This window comes from Astyanax mexicanus, chromosome 6, assembly GCF_023375975.1.
Source record: "Astyanax mexicanus isolate ESR-SI-001 chromosome 6, AstMex3_surface, whole genome shotgun sequence".
Taxonomy (NCBI): Eukaryota; Metazoa; Chordata; class Actinopteri; order Characiformes; family Acestrorhamphidae; genus Astyanax; species Astyanax mexicanus.
In genome coordinates, this window is record NC_064413.1 from 11,566,023 (window position 1) to 11,582,801 (window position 16,779).

Below are 16,779 nucleotides of genomic sequence, written 5' to 3' on the forward strand. Positions count from 1 at the left end.
CTTCTGAAGGGCGGTGACTTTGGGCTGGATATTTTTGTTGGACCTGGCAACCCTGGTTACTATATTCACTAATACCTCTTACAACACAAGCCTTATGTTCACCATGTCCAGAGACACTGTCCACTTCTCTACTGAATTTGGAGAAATCTGGGATAACTAACAATTACTAAGTGTATTGTGCTCAAGCTAATTAGTATTTCAGATCTTTTTGGAAAATAATGGATCAAAGATGTAAAGTGGCATGCAGACTGGTCTCAAAACAGGTGCAAAAACCAGGTTCTGTCAGGATATGGGGGCATGTCAGTACACTTCTGTGATGCAGCATAAATGTAAAAAAGTACACTGAGATCTTAGAGCAACATATGCTTTCTACAACAACACATTTTTTCAAGTTCTGTCCATGCATTTTTCTAAAAGATGGGAAAACACTGTTTGTAACAATATAAAATTAACAACATCTGGGGCGCAGAGTGGTCCAGCGGTCTAATGCACAAGCCTGCCACTATGAGCGGAAGGTCGCAGGTTCGAACCCCCACTCATGCAGCTTTGCCATCAGCTGCCGGTGCTCAGTGGGAGCAAAATTGGCCCTGCTCCCTCCGGGTGGGTAGATGGTGCTCTCTCACCATCATGCTTAAAGGTAGCGCCCGGGAGGCACGAGGCGTCTGTGAGCGGATGAATCGGAACCTAGCCGCTGTGCTTTCCTCCGAGCGCGCTAGCTGCTCAGGCAATGATTCATCAGCAGCAGCTCGAAAAAAGGGGTGATTGACTTCACTCGTCCGCATCCTCCAAGGGTTGCAGGTGATGGGGACGCACAAAGGGGTGGGACAATTGGATAACCAAATTGGACGAAAATGGGGAAAAATATGAAAAAAAAGTATTTCTGACCAAACTTCTTCTCTTACCATGACCAGCAGTGTTTTCTCAATGGCATCAACTCCAAATTCATTGTCACGGTCATAAAGCCGGATAACGATGGGGATTTTACCCTCTTTCAAGGGAACTGCAGAGAATGTGACAGTCTCGGAGGAACCTGCACCCACAGTGATGTTGATGTAGAAGGCACTAGACTGAGCTCCAGGAGAACACAAACCTTCCACCTGCTTCATGTTGACCGCAAGCTGCACAAAAACATTAAATATTAAAGTTCACACTACTGTTCATTTCTATTTTCTAATCACATTAATAACTTTTATTAAAATTAACACACAATTATTATTATTATTATTATTATTATTATTTATTTTATTTATATGGCTGTTTAATTTATACATATTAATGATAGAACTTCATTTTGGATATTAATGTTATTAAAGCTTTATTCTGATTACTAATGTTTTTAGAGATTCACTCTTGATATTTATGTTATTAAAGCTTCAGTCTAAATATTAATGTTATTAATGCTTCCGTCTGGATATTAATGTTGTTAAAGCTTCATTCTGGATATTAAGGTTATTAAAGCTTCGTTATGGATATTAATGTTATTAGAGTGTTACATCTGGTGCTGATGGCGCTCCTGTCTCCCTCACACTCAGCTTCTTCTGCACTCAACAGTCACTGAACTACAATACCCAGAACACACCACACTTGGACTACAATGACTTACCCGATCACATCTATGCACACAACCCTACCAGGAAGTAATTAACCTGATTAGCCTTAATTGATTCTCCCTGTATTTATACCCCCTTAGTTTACTCTCTCATGCCGAGTATTGTTTGGTTTATCCTACTCTACAGCACTTTATTTCTTGCTCTGCTTTGTTTACTTGTCTTGACCTATTTTTCAGTGTACCTTGACTCTGATTTTTGGCTGCCCTTTGTTTCCTGTGTTTTTGACTTTGGACTGTTTATGGTATGTCATTCCCTGGTGGCTCCTGTTTATTGGCACTGACACTTTTCTGTTTGACCACTCTCTGTATTGCCTCTTGGTTTAATAAACCTGTTTTAACGCATTCGCATTCTCCTGAGTCTGGCCGATCATTAAATAAAGCTTCATGTTGATTATTTATATTACTAAATCTTCGTTTTGGATATTAATGTTATTAAAGCTTTATTCTGGCTACTAATGTTATTAAAGTTTCATTCTGATTGTTAATGTTATTAAAGTTTAATTCGGTTTAACAATGTCAAAAGAGCTTCATTCTGATTAATAATGTTATTAGAGCTTCATTCTGATTAATAATGTTATTAGAGCTTCATTCTGATTAATAATGTTATTAGAGCTTCATTCTGATTAATAATGTTATTAGAGCTTCATTCTGATTAATAATGTTATTAGAGCGTCATTCTGATTATTAATGTTATTAGAGCGTCATTCTGATTATTAATGTTATTAGAGCTTCATTCTGATTATTAATGCTATTAAAGCTTCATTTCGATTATTAATGTTATTAAAGCTTTATTCTGTTTAATAATGTTATTAAAGATTAATTCTGATTAATAATGTTATTAGAGCTTCATTCTGGATATTAATGTTATTAAAGCTTCATTCTGAATAATAATGTTATTAGAGCTTCATTCTGATTATTAATGTTATTAAAGCTTCATTCTGATTAATATTGTTATTAGAGCTTCAGTTTCAGTTAATAAAATGACATCACTAATCAATGGTTGTTGAATTGTGATTTTATGTTGTGTTCTGCTGTTTCTTGTTTAACAAACCTCTTCCTTATTTTGACCATAATTGTAGATCACCACAACGATGGCTAGTTGTTCATTGCGTTTAACGGAGTACGGGAGCCTTAGAGCCAGAAACAGCTGCTTAAACACACGGATGTCCAGAGGGTTCGCTACACAGAAACCTGGGAAGGGTTATATGTAGTAACGTTACTGTGGAACGACAGTCAGACACATCTGGTTTGAACAAGCTGGCAGAGTGATCAGAGGAGTCTGGCTCACAGGCTGTTTAGGGTGCTGAATTAAAGCTGTAGCAGTTTAGGAGTGAACTCACCATGTGAGGAAGATAAACTGACCGCTTGGACTTCCCAGGTGGTAATGGAGTCAGGAGCTATCAGTCTGTGTCTAAAACAGCACAGGACAGATTTAACCAAAAAAACTCACACTTAATGTCTGCACACTTTATTTCATGCGTAAAATGATTATAAGGACATATATAACATATAACATACACTTTTATTTATATGGCTGTGATCATAGTATGTTTATTATATGCAAATGTCTACTATACACAACAAAAGTTAGTACAACACTCTGTACAACATTTACAGAACAACATTTCTGCAAATATTTTATTTGATCTTTGTCAGATAAAATTTAAAGTAGTCAGTGTACAGCTGTACCATCAACACACATACATTAATGTCTAAATAGCTGCAACAAAAGTAATTGTCCAAATTGTGCCCAATTATGTTGTTGTCCTTCCCTGGTGTCAGGTGACTCGTTAGAGTTAAGTAATTTTCCAGGTGTGACTGGAGAGCAGGCCACTTGATATTTAGCATGGTGCCTCATGAAAAGAACTCGCTGAGGATGTGAGAAATAAAAATGTTGCTTTACATAAAGATGGTCTAGGCTATAAGAAGGCTGCTAACACCCTAAAACTGAAATAGAGCACAATGTCCAAGGTCATACCTCAGTTTTCATGTTTGGGGCTGCTGGCACTGACCCCAAACACACCTCCAAGATGACAACTGCCTTGCTGAGGAAGCTGAGGATAAAAGCCTATTTATGCTTATGCGTCAAACCTATGCCATAGCCTGCATGTGTCCAGTGAGAATGCACTATGCAGCAGAGCATGTTTATGTTTTTCCATGCAATCATCAGCGGCTCTGCATTGCTCTGCAGTTTAAACCATGAAGGCGGTAATATGTGGACGGGACATGAGGCCCAGCAGACCAATCATAGCTTCTGCTGTTACATTGGCAGGGAGGTGCACGTTGAGCTACTTTGTAGATTTGACCAAGAAGTATAAATTGGCCTTAAAGGCGATGGCCCAGCCAAGTAAGTCTCCAAACCTAAACCCTATTAAGCATCTGTGGGGCATCCTTAAGTGGTAGGTGAAGCAACACAAGGTGTCTTAGTGTCTACCAGCTCTGTGTTGCATAATAGAGGAATAGAAGAAGATTTCAGTAGCAATCTGTGCAGCTTTGGTAATTAATAAAGCTGGATAATAAGTGCGGTCAGACACAATATTAACACAATTGAACATGTTCAGTGTGAGGTGGACACACTTGTGTTGCAGCTATTTAGACATTAATGTCTGTGTGTTCAGTTATTTTTAGAGAACAGTGAATATATACTGCTAAACAAGATGTACACTGACCAAATTATATATTTACGTTTACTTTCTATAGTGTTGTCCAATAAAAAGATATAATAAAATATTTGCAGAAATGTGAGGTGTGTACTCTGTATTTTTTGCAGTGTTAATTTGCATAATTGGGTTAGCATTAGGAGAAGCATTAGAATGAAAATACTTACACAGCTTTGTTATTCACTTCAATGACCTTGAATTCAAAGCTGGGGGGGAAGTACGTGCGAATTTCTTGCACGTGGTTATCAAAGAAATCCTCAATAGTACTGGTAGCAGCAGCTGTTCGGGGGGAAGGAAGAAAGCAGTTCAATCAACATTTACAGGTTTATACACCAAATTAGAGCTTGTTTAATATGTGTGAAGATTTTATCAGATTAACTGCTGTGTGTGCTGATTTGATACAGGTTCATTTATCTTTCACTACAAAGCACAGCTTGTTTCAAAAAAGAAAAAGCTGCATTTTATAGCAAACTTTACTGTATTTTACTCCTCTAGTGTACATCTAGTGTATTTTAACACTCTAGTGAACATCAAGTGAATTTTACCAATCTAGTGCATATCTACAATAGTTTACCACTTTAGTGGACATGTAGTGTATTTTAGCATTATAGTGGAGCTCTAGTGTATTTTAACACTCAAGAAAACTTCTAGTCTATTTTACCCTACTAATAAACATCTAGTGTATTTTACCAATCTACTGAACATCTAGTGTATTTTATCCCTCTAGTGAACATGTAGTGTAGTTTACCCCTCTAGTGGACATCTAGTGTATTTTTTGTCCCTTTTTAGTGTACATCTATTGTATTTTACCCCTCTAATGAACATCTATTGTATTTTACACCTCTAATGAACATCTATTTTATTTTACCCCTCTAGTGGACATCTAGTGTATTTTACCCCGCTAGTGGACATCTAGTGTATTTTGCCCTTCTAGTGGTCATCTACTCTATTTTAGCAGTCTAGTGGATCTCTATTGTATTTTACCCCTCTAGTAAACATCTAGTGTATTTTACTCATCTACTGGACATCTAGTGTATTTACCCCTCTAGTGGACATCTAGTGTATTTTACCCCTCTAGTGGACATCTATTATATTTTACCCTTCTAGTGGTCATCTCATGTATTTTTACCCTCTAGTGGATATCTAGTGTATTTTGCCCCTCTAGTGGACATCTAGTGTATTTTGCCCTTCTAGTGGTCATCTAGTGTATTTTAACCCTCTAGTGTACATCTAGTGTATTTTAACCCTCTAGTGGACATCTAGTGTATTTTGCCCTTCTAGTGGTCATCTAGTGTATTTTAACCCTCTAGTGTACATCTTGTGTATTTTTTCACCCTCTAGTGTACATCTAGTGTATTTTGGCCTTCTAGTGTACATCTAGTGTATTTTGGCCTTCTAGTGATCATCTAGTGTATTGGACATCTATTGTATTTTAACCCTCAAGTGGACATCTAGTGGACCCACCCAAGATGGCGGCGCGTTAACACGCAGCGGCCGCTCCGGGTCCGTTAAATGGTGCTTTTGTGTTACTATTTGTCTTTTTTTCCGTTTATTTCCTGCAAATATGTGCATCGGAACACCCGTGCACATGTTCTACCACCGCCAAACCCTGCTACAGTGGAGAAATCAGCCAGAAAACACGCTACCGGACGAGGTTTTGCAGACGCTACTTGAGCTTAGCCTGCTAAGAGACCCAGGCCGCCAGCCCGCGGTGTTTCCTGACGCCGGAGCCCAGCGGAAGTGCCATCGCAAGCGGTGCGAGCGTAAGCGGAAGCGCGGAAAGAGAGCCGGGATCCACGCGAGGCTAAAGGCTAGTCCTAGCCGGCCGGCTATACCATCGCTCTTTCTGGCAAACGTCTGTTCCCTTGACAATAAACTGGACTACATCCAACTCCAGCGAACAACCCAGCGTGAGTTCAGAGACTGCTGTGCTTTGGTTTTTGTGGAATCGTGGCTGAACGACAACATTCTGGACAGCGCCATTCAGCTAGCCGGGCTAACCGCGTTCAGAGCGGATAGGAGCGCGGCTCTATCCGGGAAGACCCGCGGTGGAGGCTTGTGTGTTTACATCAACACGGAATGGTGTAACAACGCTGTGCCAAACACTGCTCTCCGCTGGTGGAGTTCCTGATAGTCAAGTGCAGACCTTTTTATTTAGTACGGCAGTTCTCCGCCGTGCTAATAGCTGCTGTCTACATCCCACCCAGCGCTAGCATTGGTGCTAATGCTAAAGAGGCTCTGTGTGAACTCTATCGGTCTATCAGCGATCTGCAGAACAAACACCCAGACGGACTGTTTATTATCGCCGGAGATTTCAACCACGCAAATCTCAAGTCAGTGCTCCCTAGCGAGCGCGCTGGGGATGTTTGTGTACCGGGCGGAGCCCCGCCCCCACCTCGCTTTCTCGGACCACATGTGTGTTTGGCTGACTCCAACATACACACCACTCATCAGACGCTCCAGACCAGTTCAGAAGCAGGTGAAAACCTGGCCGGCAGGCTCCATCTCTGCCCTTCAGGACTGTTTTGAGTGCACTGCATGGGACATGTTTAGGGAGGCTGCTACTGAAGGCGATTCTGTTGATTTGGAGGAGTATGCAGCATCAGTCACTGGCTACATCAGCAAGTGTATTGATGATGTCACTGTCTCCAAGACCATCACTACACGCCCAAACCAGAAGCCTTGGATGACTGCTGAGGTACGTGCGCTGCTGAGGACCCGCGACTCCGCCTTCAGAGTGGGTGACAAGGTGGCCCTGAGGGAAGCGAGAGTCGACCTGTCAAGAGCCATCAGAGAGGCAAAGCGCGCACACGCCCAGAGAATCCACAGCCACTTCAAGGACACAGGTGACGCGCGGCGTATGTGGCAGGGCATCCAGGCAATCACCAACTACAGGACAATGCCACTGTCATGTGAACGTGATGCCTCCCTCCCTGATGCCCTGAACAACTTTTATGCACATTTTTAGGCACAAAACAACACGATGGTGAGAAAGACCATGCCCAAGCCGGACGAGCAGGTGTTGTGCCTGACTGCAGTGGATGTGAGGAACACTCTGCGCAGAGTCAACCCACGAAAAGCTGCAGGACCAGACAACATCCCCGGCAGAGTGCTCAGGGAGTGCGCAGACCAGCTGACAGATGTTCTCACGGACATCTTCAACATCTCCCTGTGCAGCGCCACTGTCCCAACGTGCCTCAAGTCCACCACCATCGTTCCCGCGCCGAAGAAGTCCACAGTGTCCTGCCTCAATGACTACCGTCCCGTTGCACTTACACCCATCATCATGAAGTGCTTCGAGAGGCTAGTCATGAGGAACATCAAGACACGACTGCCCTCTTCACTGGACCCCCTGCAGTTTGCGTATCGTCCCAATCGCTCCACGGACGATGCCATCACCACCACCCTTCATCTCTCCCTCACCCACCTGGAGAAGAAGGACACTTACGTCAGAATGCTGTTTATAGACTTCAGTTCAGCATTCAACACCATCATCCCACAGAACCTCATCAGGAAGATGAGGTAATGAACATTTTACCCCTCTAGTAAACATCTAGTGTATTTTACCCCTCTAGTGGACATCTAGTGTATTGCACATCTAGTGTATTTTACCCCTCTAGTGGACATCTAGTGTATTTTACCACTCTAGTGGACATCTATTGTATTTTACCATTCTAGTGTTCATATAGTGTATTTTACCCCTTTTGTGTACATTTTATTTTACACCTCTAATGAACATCTATTGTATTTTACCCCTCTAGTGTACATCTAGTGTATTTTACCATGCTAGTGGATATCTAGTGTATTTTACCCAGCTAGTGTTCATCTTGTGTATTTTGGCCTTCTAGTGTATCGGACATCTAGTGTATTTTACCCCTTCTAGTGGACATCTAGTGTATTTTGACCCTCCAGTGGACATCTAGTGTATTTTACCCCTCTAGTGAACATCTAGTGCATTTTACCCCTCTAGTAAACATCTAGTGTATTTTACCCCTTCTAGTGGACATCTAGTGTATTTTAACCCTCCGGTGGACATCTAGTGTATTTTACCCCTCTAGTGGACATTTAGTGTATTTTACCCCTCTAGTGGACATCTAGTGTATTTTACCATGCTAGTGGATATCTAGTGTATTTTACCCCTCTAGTGTACATCTTGTGTATTGCACATCTAGTGTATTTTAACCCTCTAGTGTACATCTAGTGTGTTTTGGCCTTCTAGTGGTCAACTAGTCTATCGGACATCTAGTGTATTTTAACCCTCTAGTGGACATCTAGTGTATTTTGGCCTTCTAGTGGACATGTAGTGTATTTTGGCCTTCTAGTGGTCATCTATTGTATTGGACATCGAGTGTATTTTAACCCTCTAGTGGACATCTAGTGTATTTTACCCCTCTAGTGGACATCTAGTGTATTTTGGCCTTCTAGTGATCATCTAGTATTGGACATCTATTGTATTTTAACCCTCTAGTGGACACCTTGTGTATTTTACCCCTCTAGTGGATATCTAGTGTATTTTACCATGCTAGTGGATATCTAGTGTATTTTACCCAGCTAGTGTTCATCTTGTGTATTTTGGCCTTCTAGTGTATCGGACATCTAGTGTATTTTACCCCTTCTAGTGGACATCTAGTGTATTTTAACCCTCCAGTGGACATCTAGTGTATTTTACCCCTCTAGTGAACATCTAGTGCATTTTACCCCTCTAGTAAACATCTAGTGTATTTTACCCCTTCTAGTGGACATCTAGTGTATTTTAACCCTCCAGTGGACATCTAGTGTATTTTACCCCTCTAGTGGACATTTAGTGTATTTTACCCCTCTAGTGGACATCTAGTGTATTTTACCATGCTAGTGGATATCTAGTGTATTTTACCCCTCTAGTGTACATCTTGTGTATTGCACATCTAGTGTATTTTAACCCTCTAGTGTACATCTAGTGTGTTTTGGCCTTCTAGTGGTCAACTAGTCTATCGGACATCTAGTGTATTTTAACCCTCTAGTGGACATCTAGTGCATTTTGGCCTTCTAGTGGACATCTAGTGTATTTTGGCCTTCTAGTGGTCATCTATTGTATTGGACATCTAGTGTATTTTAACCCTCTAGTGGACATCTAGTGTATTTTACCCCTCTAGTGGACATCTAGTGTATTTTGGCCTTCTAGTGATCATCTAGTGTATTGGACATCTATTGTATTTTAACCCTCTAGTGGACACCTTGTGTATTTTACCCCTCTAGTGGATATCTAGTGTATTTTGGCCTTCTAGTGGACATCTAGTGTATTGGACATCTATTGTATTTTTGCCCTCTAGTGGACATCTAGTGTATTTTAACCCTCTTGTGGACATCTAGTGTATTTTACCCCTCTAGTAGATATCTAGTGTATTTTGGCCTTCTAGTGGACATCTAGTGTATTTTGGCCTTCTAGTGGACATCTAGTGTATTTTGGCCTTCTAGTGGTCATCTAGTGTTTTGGACATCTAGTGTATTTTAACCCACTAGCCCCGCCCCCACCTCGCTTTCTCGGACCACATGTGTGTTTGGCTGACTCCAACATACACACCACTCATCAGACGCTCCAGACCAGTTCAGAAGCAGGTGAAAACCTGGCCGGCAGGCTCCATCTCTGCCCTTCAGGACTGTTTTGAGTGCACTGCATGGGACATGTTTAGGGAGGCTGCTACTGAAGGCGATTCTGTTGATTTGGAGGAGTATGCAGCATCAGTCACTGGCTACATCAGCAAGTGTATTGATGATGTCACTGTCTCCAAGACCATCACTACACGCCCAAACCAGAAGCCTTGGATGACTGCTGAGGTACGTGCGCTGCTGAGGACCCGCGACTCCGCCTTCAGAGTGGGTGACAAGGTGGCCCTGAGGGAAGCGAGAGTCGACCTGTCAAGAGCCATCAGAGAGGCAAAGCGCGCACACGCCCAGAGAATCCACAGCCACTTCAAGGACACAGGTGACGCGCGGCGTATGTGGCAGGGCATCCAGGCAATCACCAACTACAGGACAATGCCACCGTCATGTGAACGTGATGCCTCCCTCCCTGATGCCCTGAACAACTTTTATGCACGGTTTTAGGCACAAAACAACACGATGGTGAGAAAGACCATGCCCAAGCCGGACGAGCAGGTGTTGTGCCTGACTGCAGTGGATGTGAGGAACACTCTGCGCAGAGTCAACCCACGAAAAGCTGCAGGACCAGACAACATCCCCGGCAGAGTGCTCAGGGAGTGCGCAGACCAGCTGACAGATGTTCTCACGGACATCTTCAACATCTCCCTGTGCAGCGCCACTGTCCCAACGTGCCTCAAGTCCACCACCATTGTTCCCGTGCCGAAGAAGTCCACAGTGTCCTGCCTCAATGACTACCGTCCCGTTGCACTTACACTCATCATCATGAAGTGCTTCGAGAGGCTAGTCATGAGGAACATCAAGACACGACTGCCCTCTTCACTGGACCCCCTGCAGTTTGCGTATCGTCCCAATCGCTCCACGGACGATGCCATCACCACCACCCTTCATCTCTCCCTCACCCACCTGGAGAAGGACACTTACGTCAGAATGCTGTTTATAGACTTCAGTTCAGCATTCAACACCATCATCCCACAGAACCTCATCAGGAAGCTAAGCTTGCTCGGCCTCAACACCCCCCTCTGCAACTGGATCCTGGACTTTCTGACGGGGAGACCCCAGTCAGTCCGGTTCGGGGGCAGCTCCTCCAGCACCATCACACTGAACACTGGGGCCCCCCAGGGCAGTGTCCTGAGTCCTCTGCTGTTCACCCTGCTGACTCATGACTGTGCTGCAAAACACAGTTCTAACAGCTTTTTCAAGTTCGCCGATGATACAACCGTGCTGGGTCTCATCACCAAAGGTGACGAGTCAGCATACAGAGAGGAGGTGCAGCGGCTGACAGACTGGTGTACAGTCAACAACCTTCACCTGAATGTGCACAAGACAAAGGAAATGGTTGTTGACTTCAGGAGAGCACAACACACCCACTCTCCACTCAACATCGACGGGTCCTCTGTGGAGATTGTTAAGAGCACCAAGTTCCTTGGTGTCCACTTAGCAGATAACCTCACCTGGACCCTGAACACCAGCTCTACAGCCAAGAAAGCCCAGCAGCGTCTCTACTTCCTCCGGAAGCTGAGAAAGGCCCGTCTCCCTCCACCCATCCTCACACTCTTCTATAGAGGGACCATTGAGAGCATCCTGAGCAGCTGCATCACTGCCTGGTTTGGGACCTGCACCGTCTCTGACCGCAAGACCCTCCAGCGTATTGTGAGGACAGCTGAGAGGATCATCGGTGTCTCTCTCCCCTCCATCACGGACATTTACACCCCCCGCAGCATCCGCAAAGCAACCAGCATTGTGAATGACCCCACTCATCCCTCACACGAACTGTTCTCCCTCCTGCCTTCGGGAAGAAGGTACCGCAGCATCCGGTCCAGCACGACCAGATTCTGCAACAGCTTCTACCCCCAAGCCATCAGACTCCTCAACTGCAGAGACTGAACTGATGGTTTTTCTGTACATGCACACACTCTTACCCCACTTACCCCAGAAAATGGAAAGCACTAAAAACCCTACTACCTCACTGATCTCTATTGCACACTGTGTAATAGAGGTAATTACTACCTCACTGGTCTTTTTTGCACACTTTTTGCACACTGCATAATTTGCACACTGTCTTGTTATTTATTATTCTTTGTCTGTATTGTGTTGTATTGTCTGTCTGCACTTTTGTACTGTTGCACTACTGTTCTGTCTACACTGTGTTTATGTGCACCATGGTCCCTGGAGGAACGTTGTTTCGTTTCACTGTGTACTCTGTATATAGCTGAAATGACAATAAAAACCACTTTGACTTTACTTTGACTTTGACATCTAGTGTATTTTGGCCTTCTAGTGGTCATCTATTGTATTGGACATCTAGTGTATTTTAACCCTCTAGTGGACATCTTGTGTATTTTGCCCCTCTAGTGGTCATCTACTCTATTTTATCAGTCTAGTGGATCTCTATTGTATTTTACCCCTCTAGTGGACATCTAGTGTATTGTACCCCTCTAGAAAACATCTAGTGTATTTTACCCATCTACTGGACATCTAGTGTATTTACCCCTCTAGTGGACATCTAGTGGATTTTACCCCTGTAGTGAACATCTGGTGTATTTTACCCCTCTAGTAGACATCTAGTGTATTTATTGTAGTGGACATCTATTGTATTTTACCCTTTCTGGTGTTCATATAGTGTATTTTACCCCTCTTGTGTACATTTATTGTCCATCTCTAGTGGACATCTATTGTATTTTACCCTTTCTAGTGTTCATATAGTGTATTTTACCCCTCTTGTGTACATCTATTGTATTTACCCCTCTAATGAACATCTATTGTATTTATTATATTGCATCTAGTGTACATCTTGTGTATTTTGGCCTTCTAGTGGTCATCTAGTGTATTGGACATCTAGTGTATTTTACCCCTCTAATGAACATCTAGTGTATTTTACCACTCTAGGAAACATCTAGTGTATTTTACCCATCTACTGGACATCTAGTGTATTTTACCCCTCTAGTGTACATCTATTGTATTTTACCCCTCTAATGAACATCTAGTGTATTTTACCACTCTAGTGGACATCTAGTGTATTTTACCCTTCTAGTGTTCATATAGTGTATTTTACCCCTCTTGTGTACATTGTATTTTACCCCTCTAATGAACATCTATTGTATTTTACCCCTCTAGTGTACATCTTGTGTATTTTGGCCTTCTAGTGGTCATCTAGTGTATCGGACATCTAGTGTATTTTACCCCTCTAGTGGACATCTAGTGTATTTTAACCCTCCAGTGGACATCTAGGGTATTTTACCCCTCTAGTGGACATCTACGGCATTTTACCCCTCTAGTAAACATCTAGTGTATTTTACCCCTCTAGTGGACATCTAGTGTATTGCACATCTAGTGTATTTTACCCCTCTAGTGGACATCTAGTGTATTTTACCACTCTAGTGGACATCTATTGTATTTTACCATTCTAGTGTTCATATAGTGTATTTTACCCCTTTTGTGTACATTTTATTTTACACCTCTAATGAACATCTATTGTATTTTACCCCTCTAGTGTACATCTAGTGTATTTTACCATGCTAGTGGATATCTAGTGTATTTTACCCAGCTAGTGTTCATCTTGTGTATTTTGGCCTTCTAGTGTATCGGACATCTAGTGTATTTTACCCCTTCTAGTGGACATCTAGTGTATTTTAACCCTCCAGTGGACATCTAGTGTATTTTACCCCTCTAGTGAACATCTAGTGCATTTTACCCCTCTAGTAAACATCTAGTGTATTTTACCCCTTCTAGTGGACATCTAGTGTATTTTAACCCTCCAGTGGACATCTAGTGTATTTTACCCCTCTAGTGGACATTTAGAGTATTTTACCCCTCTAGTGGACATCTAGTGTATTTTACCCCTCTAGTTTACATCTTGTGTATTGCACATCTAGTGTATTTTAACCCTCTAGTGTACATCTAGTGTGTTTTGGCCTTCTAGTGGTCAACTAGTCTATCGGACATCTAGTGTATTTTAACCCTCTAGTGGACATCTAGTGTATTTTGGCCTTCTAGTGGTCATCTATTGTATTGGACATCTAGTGTATTTTAACCCTCTAGTGGACATCTAGTGTATTTTACCCCTCTAGTGGACATCTAGTGTATTTTGGCCTTCTAGTGATCATCTAGTGTATTGGACATATATTGTATTTTAACCCTCTAGTGGACACCTTGTGTATTTTACCCCTCTAGTGGATATCTAGTGTATTTTGGCCTTCTAGTGGACATCTAGTGTATTGGACACCTATTGTATTTTTGCCCTCTAGTGGACATCTAGTGTATTTTAACCCTCTTGTGGACATCTAGTGTATTTTACCCCTCTAGTAGATATCTAGTGTATTTTGGCCTTCTAGTGGACATCTAGTGTATTTTGGCCTTCTAGTGGTCATCTAGTGTTTTGGACATCTAGTGTATTTTAACCCACTAGTGGACATCTAGTGTATTTTACCCCTCTAGTGGACATCTATTGTATTTTAACCCTCTAGTGGACATCTAGTGTATTTTGGCCTTCTTGTGGTCATCTAGTGTTTTGGACATCTAGTGTATTTTAACCCACTAGTGGACATCTAGTGTATTTTACCCCTCTAGTGGAAATCTATTGTATTTTAACCCACTAGTGGACATCTTGTGTATTTTGCCCCTCTAGTGGTCATCTAGTGTATTTTACCCCTCTAGTGAACATCTGGTGTATTTTACCCCTCTAGTAGACATCTAGTGTATTTACTGTAGTGGACATCTATTGTATTTTACCCTTTCTAGTGTTCATATAGTGTATTTTACCCCTCTTGTGTACATCTATTGTATTTTACCCCTCTAATGAACATCTATTGTATTTTACCCCTCTAGTGTACATCTTGTGTATTTTGGCCTTCTAGTGGTCATCTAGTGTATTGGACATCTAGTGTATTTTAACCCTCTAGTGGACATCTAGTGTATTTTACCCCTCTAGTGGACATCTAGTGTATTTTGGCCTTCTAGTGGTCATCTAGTGTATTGGACATCTAGTGTATTTTACCCCTCTAATGAACATCTAGTGTGTTTTACCACTCTAGTGGACATCTAGTGTATTTTACCCCTCTAGTGGACATCTAGTGTATTTTACCCCTCTAGGAAACATCTAGTGTATTTTACCCATCTACTGGACATCTAGTGTATTTACCCCTCTAGTGGACATTTAGTATATTTTACCCCTCTAATGAACATCTGGTGTATTTTACCCCTCTAGTAGACATCTAGTGTATTTTACCCCTCTAGTGTACATCTATTGTATTTTACCCCTCTAATGAACATCTAGTGTATTTTACCACGCTAGTGGACATCTAGTGTATTTTACCCTTCTAGTGTTCATATGGTGTATTTTACCCCTCTTGTGTACATTGTATTTTACCCCTCTAATGAACATCTATTTTATTTTACCCCTCTAGTGTACATCTAGTGTATTTTACCCAGCTAGTGTACATCTTGTGTATTTTGGCCTTCTAGTGGTCATCTAGTGTATTGGACATCTAGTGTAATTTACCCCTCTAGTGGACATCTAGTGTATTTTAACCCTCCAGTGGACATCTAGTGTATTTTACCCCTCTAGTGGACATCTAGTGCATTTTACCCCTCTAGTAAACATCTAGTGTATTTACCCCTCTAGTTGACATTTAGTGTATTTTACCCCTCTAGTGGACATCTTGTGTATTGCACATCTAGTGTATTTTAACCCTCTAGTGTACATCTAGTGTATTTTGGCCTTCTAGTGGTCATCTAGTCTATCGGACATCTAGTGTATTTTAACCCTCTAGTGGACATCTAGTGTATTTTACCCCTCTAATGGACATTTAGTATATTTTACCCCTCTAGTGAACATCTATTGTATTTTACCCCATCTATTGTACATCTTGTGTATTGCACATCTAGTGTATTTTACCCCTCTAGTGGACATTTAGTGTATTTTACCCCTCTTGTGTACATTGTATTTTACCCCTCTAATGAACATCTATTGTATTTTAACCGTCTAGTGAACATTTAGTGTATTTTGGCCTTCTAGTGGTCATCTAGTGTATTGGACATCTAGTGTATTTTACCGCTCTAGTGGACATCTAGTGTATTTTAACCCTCCAGTGGACATCTAGTGCATTTTACCCCTCTAGTAAACATCTAGTGTATTCACCCCTCTAGTGTACATCTTGTGTATTGCACATCTAGTGTATTTTAACCCTCTAGTGGACATCTAGTGTATTTTACCCCTCTAGTGGATATCTAGTGTATTTTGGCCTTCTAGTGGTCATCTATTGTATTGGACATCTATTGTATTTTAACCCTCTAGTGGACATCTAGTGTATTTTGGCCTTCTAGTGGTCATCTAGTGTTTTGGACATCTAGTGTATTTTAACCCTCTAGTGGACACCTAGTGTATTTTACCCCTCTAGTGGACATCTAGTGTATTTTACCCCTCTAGTGGATATCTAGTGTATTTTAACCCTCTAGTGTACATCTAGTGTATTTTGCCCTTCCAGTGGTTATCTAGTGTATTTTGCCCCTCTAGTGTACATCTTGTGTATTGCACATCTAGTGTATTTTTTCACCCTCTAGTGGACATCTAGTGTATTTTGGCCTTCTAGTGGTCATCTAGTGTATCGGACATCTAGTGTATTTTAACCCTCTAGTGGACATCTAGTGTATTTTACCCATCTAGCGGACATCTAGTGTATTTTACCCCTCTTGTGGATATCTAGTGTATTTTGGCCTTGTAGTGGTCATCTAGTGTATTGGACATCTATTGTATTTTAACCCTCTAGTGGACATCTAGTGTATTTTGGCCTTCTAGTGGCCAAAAATTGTATTGGACATCTAGTGTATTTTAACCCTTTAGTGGACATCTAGTGTATTTTACCCCTCTAGTGG

At 41.9% G+C, this 16,779-nt stretch overlaps 1 protein-coding gene across 2 annotated transcripts in view; it reads right to left on the reverse strand.

Annotated features, from left to right (window-relative positions):
* The window catches only part of c4b (complement 4B (Chido blood group)), a 171,007-nt gene that overhangs the window by 77,448 nt on the left and 76,780 nt on the right, over positions 1 to 16,779 (reverse strand). For both annotated transcript variants that reach the window (XM_049480533.1, XM_049480532.1), the window contains exons 18-21: positions 4,437 to 4,548; positions 2,950 to 3,020; positions 2,661 to 2,800; positions 903 to 1,118 (exon numbers count right to left, since the gene is read on the reverse strand). In XM_049480533.1, coding sequence (XP_049336490.1) covers positions 903 to 1,118; positions 2,661 to 2,800; positions 2,950 to 3,020; positions 4,437 to 4,548 — 539 coding nt within the window. The remainder of the gene's footprint in view (positions 1 to 902; positions 1,119 to 2,660; positions 2,801 to 2,949; positions 3,021 to 4,436; positions 4,549 to 16,779) is intronic.